Source organism: Aotus nancymaae, unplaced genomic scaffold (genome assembly GCF_030222135.1).
Source record: "Aotus nancymaae isolate 86718 unplaced genomic scaffold, 86718_ANA_hifiasm-v0.15.2.pri h1tg000032l_0, whole genome shotgun sequence".
Taxonomy (NCBI): Eukaryota; Metazoa; Chordata; class Mammalia; order Primates; family Aotidae; genus Aotus; species Aotus nancymaae.
This window is the reverse complement of record NW_026988445.1, coordinates 8,768,542-8,791,550: the sequence shown is the minus strand read 5'-3', so window position 1 is coordinate 8,791,550 and position 23,009 is coordinate 8,768,542. Positions and strand designations below refer to the sequence as shown.

The 23,009-nt window shown below is 32.9% G+C and overlaps 1 protein-coding gene across 10 annotated transcripts in view; it reads right to left on the bottom strand.

The window, feature by feature from the left end:
- Positions 1-23,009, bottom strand: part of MARK1 (microtubule affinity regulating kinase 1) — a 135,495-nt gene that overhangs the window by 45,796 nt on the left and 66,690 nt on the right. For all 10 annotated transcript variants that reach the window (XM_064383523.1, XM_064383526.1, XM_064383524.1 and 7 more), the window contains exons 4-9: positions 18,852-18,900; positions 17,367-17,432; positions 13,438-13,508; positions 7,563-7,619; positions 5,045-5,281; positions 4,842-4,961 (exon numbers count right to left, since the gene is read on the bottom strand). In XM_064383523.1, coding sequence (XP_064239593.1) covers positions 4,842-4,961; positions 5,045-5,281; positions 7,563-7,619; positions 13,438-13,508; positions 17,367-17,432; positions 18,852-18,900 — 600 coding nt within the window. The remainder of the gene's footprint in view (positions 1-4,841; positions 4,962-5,044; positions 5,282-7,562; positions 7,620-13,437; positions 13,509-17,366; positions 17,433-18,851; positions 18,901-23,009) is intronic.

Sequence of the window (23,009 nt, the reverse complement as noted above, 5' to 3'; positions counted from 1 at the left end):
CAGAAGGACGTGAGGAACAATAAGGAGGCACCCTTCTTTTACTAAGCATACAGATCATATATAATGAAAGAACGAAAGAAGGCTTAGTATCTTCAGATAATGAATTTAAATTTGATCTAAGAGGCAATGAAGAAATGCTACATTTTATACAATATTTTATAATTAGCACAGGAAAAAAACAACAGGTGGACACAGAAGGACTGACTCTGCTAATCCTCACACAAAACTAGATTTGAGGCTAGGCTGAGTCAGGAAAAGTAGAAAATGCAGTGATAAGGAAAGAGAATGGGGCAGCAATGAGAGAATCAACAGTTTCGTTTCCCTTTATTATACTCTAGTCACTGGGAATCACCAAGAGTCTATTTAGCAGTTTGTCTCACAATACCAGTTGTATTTCAAAGCAGAATAAAAGTAATCTCAGAATGGAAGATAAAGGTTGGAAAGAAGATCTCCTTAAGAAAGGGAAGATGTGAGAGTTTAATTCTGTTAATTCAAAATGAGGGTCTTTTTCCAAAAATAAAGCACAGAAAGCAACAAAGTATGGACACATGAAAGGGAAGAGAGATATGTACTACCTGCCCTGAGTTGTGTGAACCTCATGACTATGTAAAATTCTTTTATGGTAACCAAAAGAGTTAACATTAAACGTTGAGGGAGAAATGTTCCCAGGAAATGGAGGTACTGCATGCCTGGAGAGAGCTCATGTAACCCTCTAGTCTGGGTGGTTTCAGGCATGGTATAAAGAACTAGGCCAACAAACTGCACTAGACATAGAAGCTAGTTGAATAAACTCATCCACTTCCGATTTTGTTTCCGATATCTCATGAGAAACTAGAAGACAAAAAAAATTCCAAAATTAACAAAAGAAAGTTTACTCTAGCCATCAGTGCCAATGAGCATAAATGACTGCCTGCTGACTATAAAAGAGTTATATTAACACAATAATTGATTCAGATGAATTAAAGAATTAAATTAGCTACGGGAAATATATACTCTATACTTAGGTGCACATTTATTTTATTTTATCTTATTTCATTTGGAGACAGGATCTTGTTCTGTCATCCAGGATACAGTGCAGTGGTGCAATCATGGCTTACTGCATCTTCAACCTCCTAGGCTCAAGAAATCCTCCTGCTTTAGCCTCCTGAGTAGCTAGGACTACAGATGTGTGACACCACACCCAGCTAATGTTAGAATTTTTTTTGTAGAGACAGTTTTGCCATGTTAGTTGATCTGTCTGCCTTGGCCTCCCAAAATGTCTGGATTATAGACATGAGCCATCAAGCCTGGCCTTAGGTGTACATTTAAAAAATATGGAATTTAGAACAGCCAGACGGAAATAATTTCACTTAAATGATTTCAACTTTTGTAAAATATACCATATGCTTCCAAATTTGTACACAGAAATCTTTCATTTAAATAAAATAATTTTGAATTAATTAATTTTTTTGCTGTACTGTCACTTGGCAGACATAAACAAGATTGTAAAGATTATTTTAGTAAAAGCTGAAAAATTAAGTATTAAAAGTCAAAATAAACACTTTTTTGGGAGGACCAATGATGACAAAGAGAGGGCAATAAGAGGAGCTTTGCTTCAGGCTCAAATTTTGTATTACTTCGAAAGGTAATATTAGTCCATTTTGGTTAAAGATGGGAAAAATGAAAGAACATGTATATAACAGGGAAAGCAGAAAAGTTTTTCAGTTTCTAATAAAAAAAATCTAGACATACCAATATTCCAATAAATGGGTTTAAAAAACCCTAGTGTACAACGTAAAACACAAATCCTTTTGAAATCATAATGTCCCCATTATGAGAGGACAGTATCACACATAAAATTTCCAGACTAATCCAATTAGAAAGAGCTGACAGCATTCACATATATAACCTGAAAAAATTATACAGCTGGTTGCTTATACCTAGAAATAAACTACAGATGGAGTAGCATGTGAAACTAATTTCATTAATTTTTATTTTCACAGATGATATATAAGGCATTTAACTTATAAGTCTTTAAGAAACAGTTTAGTAAAATATACAGTTAAATCTGATAGCAACATGAAGTTAAATAAGTTTGAAACAATAAGCAGCCATGTAAGATTCTCTAAATCAAATTTCAATATTAGCAAAATCTACAGTAAATAAAGACTAGAGGATACTCTAATCAATAATTCACAACACTAAAGTAACACTGAAAAAATATTCATGATGTCCCATTTTTAAAAAATGTGTAAATTACCAGAAAAAGTGTTTTATATTAAAATATATAAAGTTGGTACAAATTTATGAGGCTTATTAACCAGACTCCTTAAGACAAATAGTTAAAAGACACTGAGAGCTTATACATAAAGCAGCACAAAGTGTTCATTAAAAATATTCCATGTTATTACTAATAAAATAAATACAAATAAAAACAAGGCATCAAATACTACAATTTCTATCCAATATTGAATCAAGGTATGGAGAACAGGTACATTCAAAAGCCTTGGGTCACACACATCTTTTGGCAACGATAAAAGAGCTATCAGATCACTTAATGCCCCTTGACCCAGTAATTCCACTCTGAAGAATTTATCTAAGCATTTATCCCAAAGGGGAGAAAAGTAAAACACATTATTTTTATCAAAAACAATAGAAACAACTCAGATGTGCAACAAGCAGGGAAATAAATTATTATATATAACCCAAGGAGAATAACATAGCTATTTAAAAGGAAGGAGTGCATTCTTATGACAAAGCAAGAAGTGCATATCAAAAGCTTTTAAGGTTAAAAAAAGAATGTAGCATGATATAAAACATTACTAATGCATAAAATGTTATGCTTACATAATGAAGATAAGTGTTTTGAAAATAGCTTTTTAAAAAAGTTTACATATTTTTTACTGTAAACCTACTAAAATTGGTATGAAAAATAAAAATTAAGACGAATAATTTTTGAAGTCACCACTATTTCTAGGAGAGTTTCTTAAGGTATGGTATAAGAGATATTTCTTTTTAAAAAAATGGTGTCAAGTTTCCCTGGAAAGTCATTTCTGGAAACTATGAAGCAAACCAGCCTCTGTATAGTAATATCTATAATATTGTAATAATATTTCCAATGTGAACCCACGGTTTCATAGCTGAAAAACTTTGTTTTAGTAAGCTGGAACAGGAAGTTGCAGACTATACTGAAATAAATTAGTGAGATTCTGATGATCAAATATTTTAGTAATAATTTAGCTTTTAAAATCAACTCAAAGCACTCTAATATTTTGATCCTCAATATTTTAATACTAATGATGAAAGACTAAAGTGTTTGGCTACTATAAATTAATCATTTTTAAGACATAAGCATATCTTATCAATTGTCCATAGATATTTGTAATATCTATTCCCCCAAAATAATTTTTGTATATTCTTTTTGCTCTGCTCATTAGCTAAGCTGCTGCTTCAACTCAGCATTTTATTAAGTGACACTCAGGTAAAGTGGGGTTCTTATGATAAAAGTTAGTCACAAAGCAGAATTATAAGACATGTTCTCAAAAGTTTTCAAATTATTTTAGAACTGATGTGAGAGTCAACAATTTTAGCTTTTTAAATATTTCACCTAATTTTTCTATGAATAATGATGGAAAGGTTTCAAAAGAAGTGATATAAAAGTGGGCTTTATATAGTACATGTTCTCTATTAAAGCATTATTATCATATCTTTTTAATCCCAAAGGGGGGAAAAGCCCACAAAACTCCTAAGATATAACTAATCACATTTAAACAAATAACTCAGTAAAAAAATCCTGATAATTGATTAAATGATGTAAAGCATTTAAAATAATTTCCCAATGGAAGTCACCATCCCTTAACGTCCATCAAAACATGCTGTATCTTCTACTGAAAAATATTTGTGGAAATAAAATTACAAAGCCCACACTAACCTGAGAGCTCTGTACACAGGGATGGCTCACTATAAGGCTGCCTCCTAACCAGCATGAAGTCCGTGCCAGAAAGCCCCACTGCTACACTAAAAAAGTACAGTTTATATGAGGTTAATTCTCTGAATTCTCTTCCCCTTCTATTAAGGCAAATAAAAGAAGACAAAAAGTACTAGTGAATAATGCATGCTGAATCTCTGAAATTATCTTAGTAAAGGCTAAAATATCATTCTTAAAAACAGATGGGCAAAATACTTAAGAAATAAATTATTCTAATTGCAGTGCCTGAAGAAATAAAAAACAGTAGACATTTTGGTTATGTGAACCTCTGGTATTATTTGGCTGTAACATACTTAGTCCATTTATAATAGTGTCTATTATTATAAATAACCTCACATATGGAATGTATGTAGTTAATACAATGTGTTAAGAAATTAAATGCCTGTTTCCAATATGTTCTACTTAAATATTTGTAAATTTTCTTTACTAAAGTTGAGAGGTTTCTATTACATTTTTAAATGCTAGATACCAATTTCAGATATAGCTGTGAAATATTCACTAGATTAGATTTTTCACTATTTTTTTTTATCCTTGAAATATTTATTGAATACTTACTAAAAATAAGGTTTCTGTTTTGAACAAAGCAATTTCTGACAGAGGCTAGGTTTTCCTCCTTCTCTAACTAAAACTCAATTTTATCTCTATTTTTGTGTTGTTTTAATTTAATACTGCACTACAGAACAAAGAAAAAATAATAGTTTTTAGAGATAGCTACTGTGGCAACTTTTGAATAGTGAAAAAAGTCACGTCATTTTCCCTATCTCTAAATAAAAGGCAGATTTGATAATTTGCAATTTTCCTAAGAAAAATGTTCTTCAGTTCCTGAATATTTTAGTTGTTAAAATTTAAATTTGGAATACAAAAATTTACTTACTTCCAAGCTGCCTCTCTTTATTGGATTCAGCACTAATAATTTCTTTAGAAGATTTTCACAGTCCGTGGACATATAGAAGGGAATACGGTACTTCCCTCGTAAAACTCGCTCCCGAAGTTCCTTAATAAAATTGAAAGAAAGCACTTACAATTGGTTTTTGACATACTTAAGGATAAAACACTAATATCAAATTTAGCTGATACCTTTAAATTCTGGCCATCGAAAGGCAAGGAGCCACTGACTAATGTATAGAGAATGACGCCCAGACTCCACACATCCACTTCGGGACCGTCATACTTCTTTCCTTGGAAAAGCTCAGGAGCAGCATAGGGTGGGCTTCCACAAAATGTGTCCAATTTGTTCCCAACTGTAAATTCGTTACTAAAACCAAAGTCAGCAATTTTAATATTCATATCACCATCAAGGAGAAGGTTTTCAGCCTAAGAGGAAAATAATAAAAAGAATGATGTAAAAAGCCTACGTAAAATAAAAATATTTGTTAAAAGTGTTTTAGCTTCTAAACTAACATATCTCTTGCCTCTTATATCTAAATGTAACATCAAATTTAGAAGCCCAGTATGGTACTTCAATGCATAACTGTTCTGAGTTACATCTATATGACTAAATTTTAACACTATAAAAAGAAAGCTCTCTTTATATGCATACATGCAACTACTTAAGAAAGGTTATTTAAAACCCATTTTCTTTCATAGGTTATTTTAAACTCATTTTTTTCCTCATAGTCAGAAACATCCTGGAAGTTTATCTTTGTGTGACGTACTCTAAAGTACGTAATACTAATCCATCTTGGATTTAAAACCAACAAGATTACCCAAAGGAGCTCTATTTTAATAGGGTATTGTTGGTTAATGCAAGGCTCAAGGGTATATCTAAAGTAACTGCCTGTCAGGGGTTCTGTGACTACTACTTCATTCCTTTGTCCTCTTTCGTAGAATTCTTCCTCAACAAAGTACTGTTTAAGTAAAACACAACCAGACAAAATATAGCCTCCATTAGATCTTGTCTGTTTTAAGTGTCTTTTTGCTGTTCTAAAACTAGATTCTCTTCTTGAAGTATATGTACATAGAAAGCAGTGAATTATCCCCCATGCTGTGAGATGCTGGTTTTCCAAAATCCTAAATGTCCAAATTTCCAAAATGTCCCTTTTGTAAATAGAAGCAACTCAACAAAGGACTTGCTTTTGTACATGTTCTGTTTCAAACTCTTTTACAATGGACGGACAGACTAACAAAGTTATAGATAACTTTGCCGATGTGTTTTAGCAGGTTCCAAAAAGGAATAAAATTTGACTAAAACAAAAATCAGACTTCTCTATATCATTGGAAGGTCTAACAATCATGAGTCAAGCACTCTACCCATCATATATCTCTTCCTTCCCTAACTCCCCAACCCTTGTTGTTGCTATTGTTTTATGGTATACTAGCTTGGGATATTTGCTTTCATTTTATTTTGGAAAACACAGATACACCTAGCACCTAAAATAGACAATAAAAATGGAGTATCATTTATTAAATAAATACTATAAAAGCAAATATATTTGGAAAAACGTATATTAGATTGTAATATTTTTGAACTGTGACAAAACCAGGTTATTTTGATGTTCTGATTTAAGAGCCTGGTCACTGTAAATTTCTGAAGCTGTTTCTAAGTAAGCTGGACTTTTTTCAGTCTCTCTACAAATGTCTGAACGGATATCAAAGTATCCAAGCTGCCTCAGAAAAGAAGAGCTGCAGGGGGTTCTGAGGTCTCCTTCCAAGAGTATATAGGAAAACTCTCTCTACTGGACTAAAGGGGAAAACACAAGGTTTTGAACATGATTATTTTTTGCAGATCTTTTTCATATAAGAAATGAGATGATAAACTGGGAGTCAGGCACAGAAGCAGGGGAACAGTTCTCTTCTTTCTCATTTGTCGTGGAAGTGATTCCCCTTAAAATAGCCAAGGAAGGAAACCAAGAAATAGAAAAAATTGGAACAACAGAAAAATCATAAGCTCTGAAAAACAGAAGCTAAAATAGAGAATTATACTTCAGACTTTTGACAACTATTTAGGGTAATATATTCAAATATAACCCAAACTGGTGCTAGTAGTTGATAAAGGTGATTAGGAAAAAAGAAAAATAAGACTTCTATGTAAGGGACAATGCAAATCAAATTTGGAAGAATAGAGCAAAATCTGTGGCACAACCATTTACTGACTACACATTTCTTATTCCAAAGTAAGCTCATTTATACTATTATATGCATTTAGTGTTTATAAAAATGTTTGAAAACCTTAGGTGGGGTGGGACCAAAAAAAATACTTTCCTTAATTCTTTGAGGAAACAGTGAGCTTTAAGGTAGAGAGTGAATACTGCATCTTACATTAGGCAAACATGGGTCTGTGCTCTGAGTTTGCTTCTGTCTGAGGTCCCACACTTTTGGCTGGTAACAAAATTCCACATCTATGCATTTAAAACAAGCTAATTAATGGTGAATCAAATCCTCTAACCTTTAAAGCTAGATAACTTCTTACTCATATTTTCTTCATTTATTCAGTGAAAATATTACCTTTCATAAAGTTGCTGTTAGAATAAAAAAGTAACTACCTGTATAGTGTCTAATAGTGCAGTTAGGCAACAAAAAAGACAGCTCCAATATTATTACTAAATATATGTTAATATTACAGATTTTTTAAAAAAAATTAAAATCAGAAGCTTACCTTAAGATCACGGTGAACAATGCACTTTTGGTGACAATACTGTACAGCAGATACAATCTGGAATAAATATTTGGATAAAAGAGTCAAATTATTTTATGATTAAAAAAACAATTTTCCCCAATAATTGCCTCCAATTTACATAAATTACTAACTTGGATTTTAAGGTAATATTTAATAAATCTGCTATGCCTTTAGTTCAGAAAACTATATACATTAAAGTGATGGAATTGCTCATAAATGTAGAAAATAGGAAAAGTAATATTCTCTTGCTAAAATACAATAAAATATTTCTTTGTCAGAGGCTGTGAAGATTTCATATGGATCATTATAATTGAAATGTATACAATTTATAGTTTTGGTCAAATGGTTTATTACAGTGTTGAAATAAAAGCTTTGGCACACATGAATTAGTATTTTAAGATAATTGTCTCAAGTTAAAAAAGCAAAACTCTATTCTAGGAATTACATAAAATGTGTTCAAGGTATGTTTCTTTAGTGAGGCCAATTCACTAAGAACTTATCAATGAGGTATTTAGCAGTATCTTTATTTGTTTGTTCATATATAAAGAGAAAGGAAAATTTTTGAGCCTTAAAAAGAAACCTGATCAGCAATAATAAAGAGGGAAAAATGAAATTCAATCTTAAACCTGTCACTAATTCAGTCAGGTGAAGTATTCTATGCCTGAAACTAGATTTTGTATGCAGCCATAATTTTTAACCATTACATAGGGCTCTTTGGGACAAGGACTAAACAAGGAGGAACCCAACAGTTTAAAAGCCAAAAATATAAGAGAAATAGATTATAAACAATTCTATATTTCTTTATTACATAAAATATAGAAGTGGAAAGAATCTGATAGCAATCAATTAAGAACTATTTTTGTACATATAATTATATCTGATGAATAGAGGATGGTCATTTTAATGCACAGCAGAACATTCGATTCTGTGGATTCAGTTAAATATAAACACAGTTTGAATGTTAGGTATTTACAAATGGAGATAGAAATGAGATTTTTTAAAAGTCTAAAGGTGATGTGAAATATGACCATGCTAATAGGAATACGGGTGAAAAAAAAACCTTCAAAGTAGAAGTGAACTGATATTTCGGTATTATAAAATTATTCTAATGTATATTAAAATGGTTCAAAGACACAGAAAACATGAATCCAAAACAAAATCATCAACACACAATGAGTAACATACAATTCCATTTAATTCATTTGATTCAACACCTGCTATGTGCAAGAAAATGTGCTGGTTGCTAGGCAAATACAAAAATGAACACTACATGGACTCTGTCCTTAAGGAGCTTATGATATGATTAAGAAGAGAAAATAAGGTATATATGCTCTATGTACCTTGTATTCTAGAGGTATATATTATTATTTAAAGAGGTATATATTTATTACTTTTCTACATATTATATATAAAGAGGTATATATTCTTTCTTTATAAGGTAGAATCATAGAACTCTACCTCTTTATGAGAATCATAAAAAATAAAGAATATTTTCAGTTGGAAACGCTTCCTGAAGGAGGTGCTATTTAGTCTAAGCCATCCTTGAAGGACAGAAATATTTTAAAATATAGAGATCTGGGGATGGGGAGGTGGGGGTAAGGTGGTGAAATGAATTAATGACAAGAGAACTGTGTATTTGAAAAGCAGGTTGGGGCTGACGCCTGTAATCCCAGCACTTTGGGAGGCTGCAGTGGGAGGAGGATTGCCTGAGGCCAGGAGTTCAAGACCAGACCTTGGCAACACAGTGAGACCCCCATCTTTAAAAAAAATAAAAATATTAGCCAGGTGTGGTGGTGTGCACCTGTGGTCCCAGCTATACAGAGTCTGAGGCAGGAGTATCTCTTGAGCCTAGGAGGTTGAGGCTGCAGTATGCCATGTTCACACCACTGCACACCACCCTGGATGACACAGTAAGACCCAGTCTCAAAAACAAAAAACAAACGGGCGCGGTGGCTCACGCTTGTAATCCCAGCACTTTGGGAGGCTGAGGCGGGTGGATCACGAGGTCAAGAGATAGAGACCATCCTGGTCAATATGGTGAAACCCTGTCTCTACTAAAAATACAAAAAATTAGCTAGGCATGGTGGCGCATCCCTGTAATCCCAGCTACTCAGGAGGCTGTGGCAGGAGAAGTGCCTGAACCCAGGAGGTGGAGGTTGCGGTGAGCCAAGATCGCGCCATTGCACTCCAGCCTGAGTAACAAGAGCGAAACTCCATCATCTCAAAAAAAAAAAAAAAAAAAAAAAAAAAAAAAAGGAAGGAAATCCTGATGTGCCTCAAAGTGGGATGTGCCTCGAGGATGTCGCACAGAGTGAAATAAGCCAGACGCAGAAGGACACACTTTGTATGATTCCACTTACATGAGGCACTGAGTCAGATTCACAGAGACAGAGGAGAAGGGTAGTTTCCGGAGGCTATGGGGGGTTTGTTTAAAAAAAAAACCAAACCAAACCAAAACACATTTAAAGAAAAAGAGGTGGAAAAATGGTGACGGTGGGATCAAATCTTGACAAATAGGTTGATCATAGTCCTGAATTCAAAAGTAAGCAGATACTGCAGAACCACTACATGTTTTTGGGCAGGGTGATTGGGAATGATTATGATCAATTTTAAGTATGATTCCTAAAAATACAGAAGGATCTAATGATTAACATTTGTAGTATTAGTTTTCTTAAGCAATGTGCTTCAAAATTCTAATACTCAATTTTCACTAAATTATGTTCATTAGCCAAAAGATATATACATTTATATGAATATTTTATTGGACATACCATATAGGTTATAGTATGTTCATATTATAAGATTATTTTTTATCATGGGTGATAGAAATTTGCTGATAATGACATTATCTTTTATTAGTCACATGTTTGTATGATCCATTGAAGGTATGCAACAGATAATAATTTGGTTACCAAACATGATCAGAGGCCATGCAATTCATGTCAGACAGAATGGTCTCTATGAAAGTAGTTCACCAAGCACTTCTAGAATCAAACATTTCCTGAGCCTCAGAGCATTAAGAATGGAAAGATAATTACAAATAATCTTCTGTATTAAGTACGTGTGATCCCCAAATTCTATGAACTCTGAGCTATCAGTGGTAGTTTATTATAGTATTACCACACTTGCTTAGCAGGGAACAGTTTTTGCCATGAAAGAAGTTCTGCTTTCTGACTCACTGCAAGAATCCCCCTCCACAAGCTTAACTTTTACTGCATTGTTTTATGGCTAGATCTTCCCATCTCAAAACATTCTGTACTTCCATAAATAGGATACAGGAACTTCCCTATAAGCCTTCTGTTAATGAATCTTAAAAACATGATTTACAATCAGCTGGGTACTGACAGTAAGACCACACACATCAGTGTTTTCCACTGAGTTAGAGTTATCATGGTTACTTTGCAATTATTAATACCTATAAATGGGTCAGGAATTCCTATGGTTGAAGTGATAGAAAAGCATTGTACAGGTAATGGCTGCTAAGTGGTCTTAAACTGCTCTAGTGTCTTCAGTATTTCTAAAAGTAAAGTCAAAGACATATATACATTTATCCTTGCTGACACAGTATTAATACATACATTCTTTTACTGTTAAAATAAAAAAGCAAATAAAAGTAACTGTATATTCATTAATTCTGTAAGAGTTTAAATCAAATCCATAAAGAAAAATAAGCTTCTCAAAAATAAATTTAAGTAAAAATTTACCTTCAGTCAGGTAACTACAAAATAATGTATGTGTGTCCATGTGTGTAATGATGTTTGCATGTCTCTGGTTTCTAAAAATATGAGTTAGTAACTTTTTTAGTTTTGGGAAAACATAAATAGATATTAAATACATTTAAAATTTATAGTAAAAGAATAAATTATAAAGAAAATATTTTCCATTGTTTTACAATTTAAACTGCATTCATTTGGCACTCAGTCTCTGCAATGTGAGAAATATGAAGCTGATTTCAAAACATTTCTGACTTTATTTCAAAACACAAGCCAATTTTAGTCATTATTTGTATTTCTATAAAAATATCTGTGTCCCAACTTCCTATCCTGCTCTCACTCACCAGCAAGATGAAAAGCTCTTTAAAATAGCAGGCACTTCCAACTTCTCTAATTCCATATAGTACCCAGTACCATTTTCTACACCTATCAAAAAATAAGTAAAACTAGCTGCCTAAAAAAATAAGAGTAAGTAGCAATCATCTTTAAAGTATACATTAGGATTCCAATGGGAACATTTAATGCAAATTGTAACTTTCTTGCTGGTCTGCTACTAACAAAAGCTACTGTGACTGATATTAAATGAATAATATTTAAAATGATGTGTGTGGCTGGGTACGGTGGCTCATGCCTGTAATCCCAGCACTTTGGGAGGCCAAGGTGGGCAGATCACCTGATGTCAGGAGTTCGAGACCAGCCTGGCCAACATGGTAAAACCCTGTCATTACTAAAAATACAAAAATCAGCTGGGTGTGGTGGTGTGCGCTTGTAATACCAGCTACTCGGGAGGCTGAGGTAGGAGAACTGCTTGAACCCATGAGATGGAAGTTTTAGTGAGCCAAGATAGCGACACTGCCCTCCAGTCAGGGTGACAGAGCAAGACTATGTCTCAAAAATAAATAAAAATTAAAAAATAACATGATGTGTGCGGTACTGTATTTAAGGGTAAGCTTGAACTTCCATCCCAGGAAAGGAAATAATTTAACAGTACGTGGTTGAATACCATTCAGTTTCTTAACGTTGCTTTCCTTATTACCAGTTGTCTTTACCTTCAGCTATTTCAACAGGAATACTTCCAGGAATCTATCCCAAATAAAACGGCTATACATGTCTTTGGTATAAAGCATTTAACAAACTGTGTTCCAAAAAGCAATAATTCTGTGAGATATTAATAACAGAGGTTTCACAAAACAAACACATTCATTCCATGGTCAATCTGGAGAATGCCATGTTATAACAAGTTACAGGCTTTTTCCTCCCCTCCCCTTCAGAACTTCTCTATTTGTTTAACACGTTAACATGTAAGAATCTTTTCCAAACATACTGATTACAGAACCTCTTTAATTGTAGAATTAAAGTGTTCATGCAGACAGAAGAGTTAGTGAGCTATTTTTAAACAAAAATTCTAAATTTACTAAAAGTTTAGGATACAATAAATTGTCCACTTAAACTAGTAAATTTTATGAACAATTTACAATTCACTAATTTTCTATGTCTTTGGCAATTTATATGTATACTTATTTCAATCACTTCAGTTCTAAAAATTAAAAATAAAATTCTAGATAAATTTATTTTTTATTTTATCATTTCTATAATAAGTCATATTCAAGTTGAACTGGAAATATGAATATCTTACCATATTCCTCTGCCATATTTGCAAAGTTTCTTGCCTACTTGGTTAAATCAAATTAACCATATTCTTTACATCTACAAAAATGAGTTTAAACACCAAAACATCTTTAATTAAAAGAATACAATAACCTCTTTAAACAGTACACATATATGCTGTACATATAAAACCAGTAATAATTTATAATAATTACTGGATAAAGACATCAAAGGGTTAACTATTTTTTTTTCTATCTTCGTCTAGTCTATGCTTCCAGGACTCTCAGAGAGTTAATTAGGTAAGTCTCATCTATAAATATTTACTCTTTATGACAATCTAAAAATAACCATCAGCAACTATTTAAATTTAAATTCAGAAAGGTTTATTTTTTAGGAGTTTTCCATCCTTAAAAATATAAGAAAGCAGGAATTCTTTTTAAAATACCATGTGTTGTGAAGTCCAGTTTGTAATACTGTCCATTGTACATCACTAAAAATATCAGCAAAACAAAGTTGAAAACTACTTTCCATACCTGCCTAAATTTTGCACGGGCCTCTTTCTCTTTCATTCTTCCATGGGCAACTAAGTAATCAAATACTTCACCTGAATCAGAAAGGTAAAGCAGGTAGTAAAATACACAGAGATTTTTGGTTAACAATATATGCAATGTCAATTTTTTCCCTTGTTTATAAAGAAACTTTTGGCCCATACTTTTCTGCTAGTTTATGTAAGTCACAAACTAACACATGAATAGAAAAAAGGAAAAAATTACATATAAAATTGAGTATCTGCAGCAGTTTGTATTTAGCATACCTCTTTAAAAAATAAGTCATAAAAACACAACCAAGAAAACTTGCTTTCTGCTTTCAAGTATAATGTAAAAATACAGTCAACTCTATATTATCCATTCTAGCAAAGGGAAGCCACAGCCTGGGCAATCAAAAATTACATTTGGCTTTCTATTTGGGGCCTATGTTTCAAACAAAATAATGAAGTCTTTTTTGTTGGATTGCTCTTTTAAATTCTCCCTGTCATATGGTCTGGATAAAATTCCATCTCACTACTTTCAACCACATTGATTTCTTTCTTTCCTTTCCTGTACTCTGTGTTTATTCTCACTCTACTCATTTCATACAGTTTACTAGTTAACCACAAATTATACAGAATTAAATCAATTGTGTGTATATCTCTATTACCCCAGATGAACTGTAAATTACTTGAACATCACCATAATATCTGCACTTGATCTCCATGGCAGAACACAAAGTACATAAATGTCTGCTGAAATAATTTTAAAATAACTAGAAGCTCTGGAAATTTTCTACTGGATCCATTACTTCACATGTCCGTAAGTTTTTCCTTTTTCTCTAGTTAGCAAAATAGCTTAAAACTAAATTAATCTTGAGTTACAATTTTAAAAATATTACCTTAGTATAAGGGTTAAATTTATTTTTGTGTCCTTATAATTTGTACCATATAGATATACATGTATATTAAACACACAAAATGGCTTAAAATGTTCTTGAAAGTATGGCAAAGTGGTAAAAATAAAAAATAAAAAAACTCAGGCTTTAGAATCAGACCAATTTTGGTATGAATTGTTTTAGCCCTATGTACTATTGAGAGACATTATTAGGAAGATTTCTTAACTTCATTAAGACTCAGTTCTACCTACTGCCTACTCACATGGTTGTTGTAAGGATTAAATGAAATAATGCATGTGCTTAGCACAGCAACTGGCATATAGTAAGCACTCAATAAATGATGTTTTTGTACCTAGGTATACAGATATATTACATATACATGCAATATCAATCCTAGGATATAAATAAAATACTAAAAATCAAATATGTAATGAATGTATGTCAGATCAAACTAATACATCTACAATGTTAGACAGCATATTATATAATATTAAGCATACTTAAGTGATTAAATGGGATGATGAGAACAGAGAAATGAATGGATGCTCTAGTTGACTCATCATAGTAGTTAATTCTAGATATGTGGTAACAGTTGTTAATTCTAATTAACCCATCATAGTAGTTAATTCTAGATATGACAGTTTAGGCAGGGAAAGATATATACAAGAGTTTGAAAAATTTGGATCTACTCTTAAGTACTGCCTAGAATACACTTACCCCAGGTATTTACATGACATAGTCCTGTACTTATCATATATTGTTTGTATATGATTTACTTCCCCAACTGGAATGTAAGCATCTTAAGGGCAGGGACTTTGTCTTTGCTCACTCATGTATTCCCAGCACCTAGAACATTACCTGATACATGGTAAGCATTTTATAAATGTTGTTTGAATGAACAAAAGAAAGAATAAGCACATCATTTCACAGTAGTCCTGACAGCTACTTTTAATAGGCTCCTTTGGATTAAACATGGTTCAAAATAAAAGATTTTTCTGATTTTTCTAATCACTGAAAATTTTCATTCCATTAATGAACCAGAATCAACTGATCGATTCTTGGCAAAGAGGCAATTGTCTAACTTAATTCTTATTCACATTACCATTCTAGCGTACATGTCAGATTTGATCCTAAACTACTGAGAAATCTCAGAGGAAACATATTCAGTGTTTTATTTTCCAGAGTTACCCTGCCATTTACAGAGTAAAAAGGCAAGAAAATGATTCTAGATTTACTGCCACAGAACCATAATGGGTTTTGTTACAGAATCACTAACTTGCAAAACTCAAAGAAAACGTATCACAGGAATTAGAATTTAATGAGGTTGACTGGTATGGTCTGAATTCATGTACCCATCTCTCTGTGCTACTCCCCACTGTGTCTCCCATCTATGCTACTGAAGGAGAGCAGTGATAGCCTCACATACTCTTAACTCTAGCCATTACTCCCCTTCATTAGCACCAATAGAGAGTTGACTGTACTTACCATTAACCATTAAGTCAGTACACATATTAATATTAACAACTTGCAGTGGGCCTTTATAAAAACAGAACAGTGTCTACAGAATTTGGCAGTCTATAATTTCCCAAATCAAAGTGGGTCTAGCCCCTTTCTCTAAATTTTACAACACTAAATGAAAAAAAGGAGTCTAACTAAATTAAAAATAATATTTGAGGTTCCCATGCGACAGATTATTACAGCAATCTAACTGAAAGACATAGAAATAGAGAAATAGTTCACTATGTGGTATTTGTAGATTCATTAGTTTCATTATAGATCTACATTTTATGCAAATTTACATGGCTGTTTTAATATAATTTTTTAAATCCTATAATAACAAACACTAATGATATATTTTCAAGTTAAGTAAAAGAACCTACATTTAAATATTTTTTTCAGGTGACAAAAGCTTTGCAAAAAAAAAAAAAAAGTACTAAAATATTCAACCTGTATAAACAACTGCAAAAGTAATTAAATATATTAACATCTATAGTAAAGTTTTCTAGAAATACAAGATAGTATAAATATAATTTAGTTGTTACAGACTAGATAAATCTTTTCTATTCCAGTTCACATAAAATCTGAATCACCATAAAAATCTATAAATTTCATTAGCTAGAAGAGCTCAATAGTAAGTTCAACACTAAGTTTTTCTATTGAATAGCAAAAAAATCAATCAGCCAAATAATTTCAGATGCCTTCTTTCTTCTTCAATTGGTTAAATTCTGAGCCCTTAAAACCTCCCTTTAAGTAATCTTTTTTTTTTACTTATTAAATGATTAATTCCATAAATTTTCAACCTATTTCTAAAAAAGTGAAGTCCTAAGTCTAATGGAAAAGTAATTTTGAGCAGATGCATTTCTCATTTAAGGGAAAGTGCAGGAGATGAAGGTGATTTTCTATTACATATCAGTGTTTAAAAATCATTCCTATTTTTGACACCATGATAGTCAAAATATACATGATATTATACTACAAATACATCTTACTACCTCCGTCAACTCAGTCGTCTAACACATAAAATGTATAGATCAATACTTGTTTAAATTGAAACATTTGCTTCATTTTATGAATTATCTTGAAAATATATGTATATTGAGAATCTGTCATATGTGAACAATTAATGAAATAAACACCTGGCCTAGAACAAGCTTTTATTATAGATTTTATTAAATACATTCTGCACTTGAGATTCCCTGCTGATAGCCAAAGTTTCTAATCATGATACGATATATTGTTATGATAAAATTTAGATAAGAGAATCAATACATTTGTAAGATGACAATACAAATTTAACGCTCCAAAAAATGTCCCTAAGTAAATTGTAAATAAGCCAAAAATTCTATTTCTAATGTAGGATCAAAAGGACTTAAAAGTAAACACTGAATTTTCCTTAAGATGTAATTTAAAGGCATTTAAATAAAATAATAGATTGATTAACAACATTGAAAACATAAAAATGTCATGATGAACCCTTAGGTATTAATAATTCTGCATGTCTCAGCAAAGAGAACTTTTCAATCACCCTCATTCTTACCTCCACTCGCGTATTCCATGACTAAATAGAGAGTCTTCTCTGTTTCGATAACTTCAAACAATTTTACTGAAAAAAAAATTAGAGATATAACTTTATAACTGTTAGCACAGATTGAAGGTTTTAAGAAAATCTAAGGTAGCATTAAACTAGTTAAAACTTTGACTATTTACTAAACATTATTAATCACAATTTTAAGTTCGAAAAGTCTCTCTGAGATTATTACTTCTATGACAGAAAACTATTTACCACAAAGTGATTTAGAACCAACTTCTTGAGTTGAAAAAGTTAAGTTTCTGGAATTAAGAAGCCATTATTTTTCAAATTAGAGTAAGGTTATAAAAAGAACTCTTAAAATCAGAGAAATAGAATTTAAACTGAAGTTTAAAAAGAGACTATGTTATATTACAGTGAACCATTATAAAATGTTAAATAGTCTTTGGTGCAGAAACAAAAGAAATTCTGTATTTCTGTGACATTCTAAAAGTTTTTGGTTAGAAAAACTACTGAAGTATCAAATTTATGTAGTTGAAATATTCACCCCAAATAAGCACTTTAACAACTATATAAGATTTCTAAATGTGCCAAAAAGTGTTTTAAAAAAACAGACTTTTAAAAAGACTTTTTTTTACTTCTCACAATCAAAAGATTTCATATAATATATCTAATCAATAAGTTTATTTGTAAAGATGGAGAAAAATCAGAACTTACTGAAAAATTTTACTAATATTGAAATCAACTTTATATTTTCTTTAAAATGCAGTTATTTTGCCTGTAAACTATGATCAAACTGAAGTGCATAGTATCAAAACATCTGAAAGTCATTTTTTATAAATACCTAAATGACCTGCAATCTCTATTTAGAGACTTTTTTTTTTTTTTTTTTTTTTGAGACAGGGTCTCACTCAGTTACCCAGGTTGGAGTGCAGTGGCACCATCTTGGCTCGCTACAACCTCCACCTCCCAGGCTCAAGCAATCCTCCCATCTGAGTAGCTGGTACAGGTGTGTACCATCACACCTAGCTAATTTTTGTATTTTCTTGTAGAGACAGGGTTTTGCCATGTTGCCCAGGCTGGTCTCAAACTCCTGACTTCAGGCAATCCAACTGCCTCAGCCTCCCAAAGTATTGGGATTACAGGCACGAGCCACCACGCCCAGCCAGAGAGAAATTTTTTTTTTTTTTTAATTTAGAGACATTTAGTAAGGAAATTAAAAAAAAAAATTTTTTTGTATGCATTAACACTGAATCATATCAATTATTTTAGTGGAGAGTAGAAGATAGCAAGGTAGCAGAAAACAGCAATCTGTAGCCTCCAGTTAACTTCTTTGTAATCTGTTTTTACCCAAAGTATCACTTTCCTGGGTTATCACTCAGGTTATCACTTTTCTTCTGCTTATATAAACTATCCTTAACATTGTGTCTTTTCAAATACCCTCAAATTAAGGAGAATACTTCATTGCTAATAATACATATATATATTTCATACCTATATTAGGATGATTCAGTATCTTCATTATTCGAACTTCTCGAAATAACTGTTAAAGAAAACAGGTAGATATATTTCTGTTAAAAAAAAAACAAGCAAGCAGAGAGCCAATTAAAATATTTATTTGAAGAAATTAATCTGCTTATAAAATGCTACAGGATTCTGTAAATGAACGAAAACAAAGTATTTTCTCAGTCCCAACTCTAGCTATGTTAACTTAGACTGCGACATTAACTTCACTGTGACGTAGTTTCTAAAACAATTTTAAGTAGATGAACTCTAATGATCTCTGTGTATGTGGTGTGAATATATTATACACAATAAAACTTACAAATTATCCAACTACTCCTTATGAAAAGCAACAAAAGAAAAACACTGTGAAAATGGAACTAAATGGTCCTTCTTATGATCTTTACCCAGAAACCACCTTCCTTAGGGGTTTGACTCTAAAGTCTCTCTACTGACTGATCAAACATTTTAATGAAAGATTCAGTAAGATTTTTAGGTAGATTTGTAGAATAACATTAAATAATAATAAAAATACATTTAGTAATTCATATAAAAACAAAATGACAAGAAGTGACTTGAAAAATGAATATTTAAATTTCCCTCCTTTTCATTTTACTTTTTAAACAATATACGGTATATTTTTCAAAAGCCTAATTTGGTACTATTTTCTCTATGTCTTTGAGTATGTGTTAGTTTCCAAATAAAGCAATTTGTTCAATAGGAGAACCAAAAATCGGTGATATTCTGAAAGTTATATTAAGACATATGCATTTTAGCAAATAAAATCTAAAGTTACTGCTTTCAAGAGGTGACATTTCTCAAGCGAAGATACACAATGGCCAAAAGAACACAAAAAGATGTTGAACATTATATTTTCATAATCATTATAAAAATATAAATCAAAGCCACAAAGAGGTACTACCTCACAACTATTAGGATGACTACTATCAAAAACCAACCCCCCACTCTGCCCAGAAAATAGCAAATGTTGCCGGGATGTGGAGAAACTGGAACACTTCTGCAGTGTTGATGGGAATAACAAATGATAGAGCCTCCATGAAAAAAAAATATAGTAGTTCCTAAAGAAATTAAAAATAGAATTACCACAAGATTTAGCAATTTCACTTCTGGGTATATGTCATATACCCAAAGAATTGAAAGCAGTGACTCAAGCAGACACTAGTACATCCATGTTCATAGTAGCATTATTCACAATAGCCCCGCAACCAGAGTCTATCAACAGATGAAGAGATAAATGAAATGTGGTCTGTACCAACAATGGAATATCATTCAGCCTTAAAAAGGAAGGAAATTCTGACACGTGCTACAACATGGATAAACCTTAAGGACATTGTGCTAAGTGAAATAAGTCAGTCACAAAAGGGCAAACACTGTATGACTATACCTATATAAGCTACCTAGAGTGGAGTAGTCAAATTCATAGAGATGTAAAGTAGGATGATGGTTGCCAGGGACTGGAAGGATAGGGTATTGCATGGGTTACTGTTTAATGAGAACAGAGTTTCTGTTTTGGAAGACGAAAAAGATTCTTGAGTTTGATGGTGATGTTTGAACAACAATGTAAATGTACCTTAATGCCACTGAATTGTATACTTAAAATGATTAGGCCAGGCATGGCGGCTCATGCGTGTAATCCCAGCGCTTTGGGAGGACAAGGTGGGTGGATCACAAGGTCAGGAGATCAAGACCATCCTGACTAACGTGGTGAAACCCTGTCTCTACTAAAAATACAAAAAATCAGCCAGGTGTGGTGGCATGCACCTGTAGTCCCAGGACTAGCTGGGAGGCTGAGGCTGAAGAATCGCTTCAACCTGGAAGGCAGAGCTTGCAGTGAGCCAAGATCATGCCACTGCACTCCAGCCCGAGTGACAGAGCAAGATTCCATCTCAAAAAAAAAAAAGGTTAAAATGGTAAATTTTGTTAGGTATGTTTTACCACAATTTAAGGAAAGAAATATAATGTGCAAAAATGCATCAATAAACATTCACTCCAATTAAAACAAAATGACTTACGGCTTAACTGCTACAAAAAAGCTTGCTTTCCCTAGCTATTCTCAATAATTCCTAGACAAAACCTAGGGAGTCTGTATGTGTGCATATATGTATGTTCATACAAATAAATGTTTATAAAGTCCATGATACTTATAATTTTAATAATTAAAAGTTACATATCAGTAAATACAATATAAAGGCAGATTCATTCATGTTCAGGACAAGTATTTTCTGTAACTGTGAAACATTCTCATTTCAAATTTGGGACAAAGAATATGCAGGGTAACCTCAGTACATATAGTCTTCAGTACACTTGAGATCATCTCCTGCTCTGGCTTTGACAACGCATCTTCCTCCTGCCTAAATGTCCCCTCTCAGTCTTTCTGCTAAATCCTCTCCCCCTCTACTCAACCTTTAAACATGGAGCTCCTCAGGATTCAGCCTTAGACCCCTTTATCTTCTCACTCTACATGTTTCTCCTAATGAGTTATCATGGCCTCAAATATCATCAATTTGTTGCTGACTCCTAAATTTAACTTTCTCATCCCAACATTTATAACCAATCCATATATACCTACTCAATATTTCACTTGGCTGTCTCACAGAAATTCAAACCCAATACTTGATTTCTCACACCAAATTTGATACTGGTTTTCTCCAGCTCCATATATCTGTCGAGCACCCTAATGACTGAAACTTTAGGATCATCCTTAACAACACTCACAAAATTTCTAAATCAGATGCATCACTAAGATATTTTTACTCTACCTCCACAATTTATCTCAAACCCATCAATGTCTACCCATCCATACACCACTGTCACATTGAATTCCACTGGTCTCGGTACACCCATTCTGACTCTTCTATCCTCCCATCTTCTAAGTCGTTATCCACACATCTTTTTACCCTCCCACCCTCCAATCTGTTATCTACTACTTAACATCCACTGGTGGTTTCTCAATGCCATTAGAACAAAACCTCTATCTTGAACACTGGCTACCAGACTCTGGAAAAAATCAAGATCCTATTTATCTCTCCAGCCCTATCTCATGACTCTCAAGTGCCTACTCTGAGCCTCACCTGCTCTACCTTTGTGCTCCACAGTCCTAACTAATGACCTTTTGAGCTCCAAGTCGCTGTAACTGATGATTTTGCTATTTGGAGCTTTGGACAATGGGAGTCAGCCTTTACCCAGAAGCATTCCTCAGAGTTTTGGACTCTTCGCCTCCCAAACTGGGCTAACAGGTTTTAAAAAGCTATTAGCTATTAGCATGCTACTGACTGCTTGTCAAAACTGAGCATCTGACCCACAGAGGGACACTGCATTCATTGACCAAATTGCTTTACTCAGGTATGTGAACCAGGAAGAGTCAAAGAAAGTAGCATCAGAAGTCATTTTATATACATATATATACATATATATATACATACCTATAATACACATGCACATAATAGACTTTATTTTTATAGCAGTTTTAGGTTCACAGAAAAATTGAGCAGGAGGTACAAAGACTTTCCATATACTCCCTGTCCCCCCATATGCAGAGGCTCCCTCACCATCAGCATCCCAAACCCAGAGGTACATTTGTTATAATCAGTGAACCTACATTGACACATCATTATCACTGGAAGTTCACAGTTTACATTACAATTCACTCTCGCTACTACCATACATTCTATGGGTTTAGACACATACCCATCATTTTAGTATTACACAGACTAATACTAATACTGCTCTGAAAATCATGTGTTCCACCTATTCATCCCTCCCTTTTCTCTAACCTCTGGCAACCATTATCTTTTTATTGTCTCCAGTTTTGCCTTTTCCAGAATGTCGTATACTTGAAATCATACAGCATGTAGCCTTTTCAGATTGGCTCCTTTTACTTCGTAATATGCATTTAAGTTTCCTTCAAGTCTTTTCATGCTTGATAGCTCCTTTCTTTTTAGTGCTAAATTTTATTCTGTCTGGATGTACCATAGGCTATTCATCCATTCACCTACTGAAAGACATCTTGGTTGCTTCCAAGTTTTGACTATTGTGACTAAAGCTGCTATAAACATCCATATGCAGGTTTCTGTGTGGACATAAGTTTTCAGCTTCCTTGGGTAAATGCCAAGGAGTGCAACTGCTGGA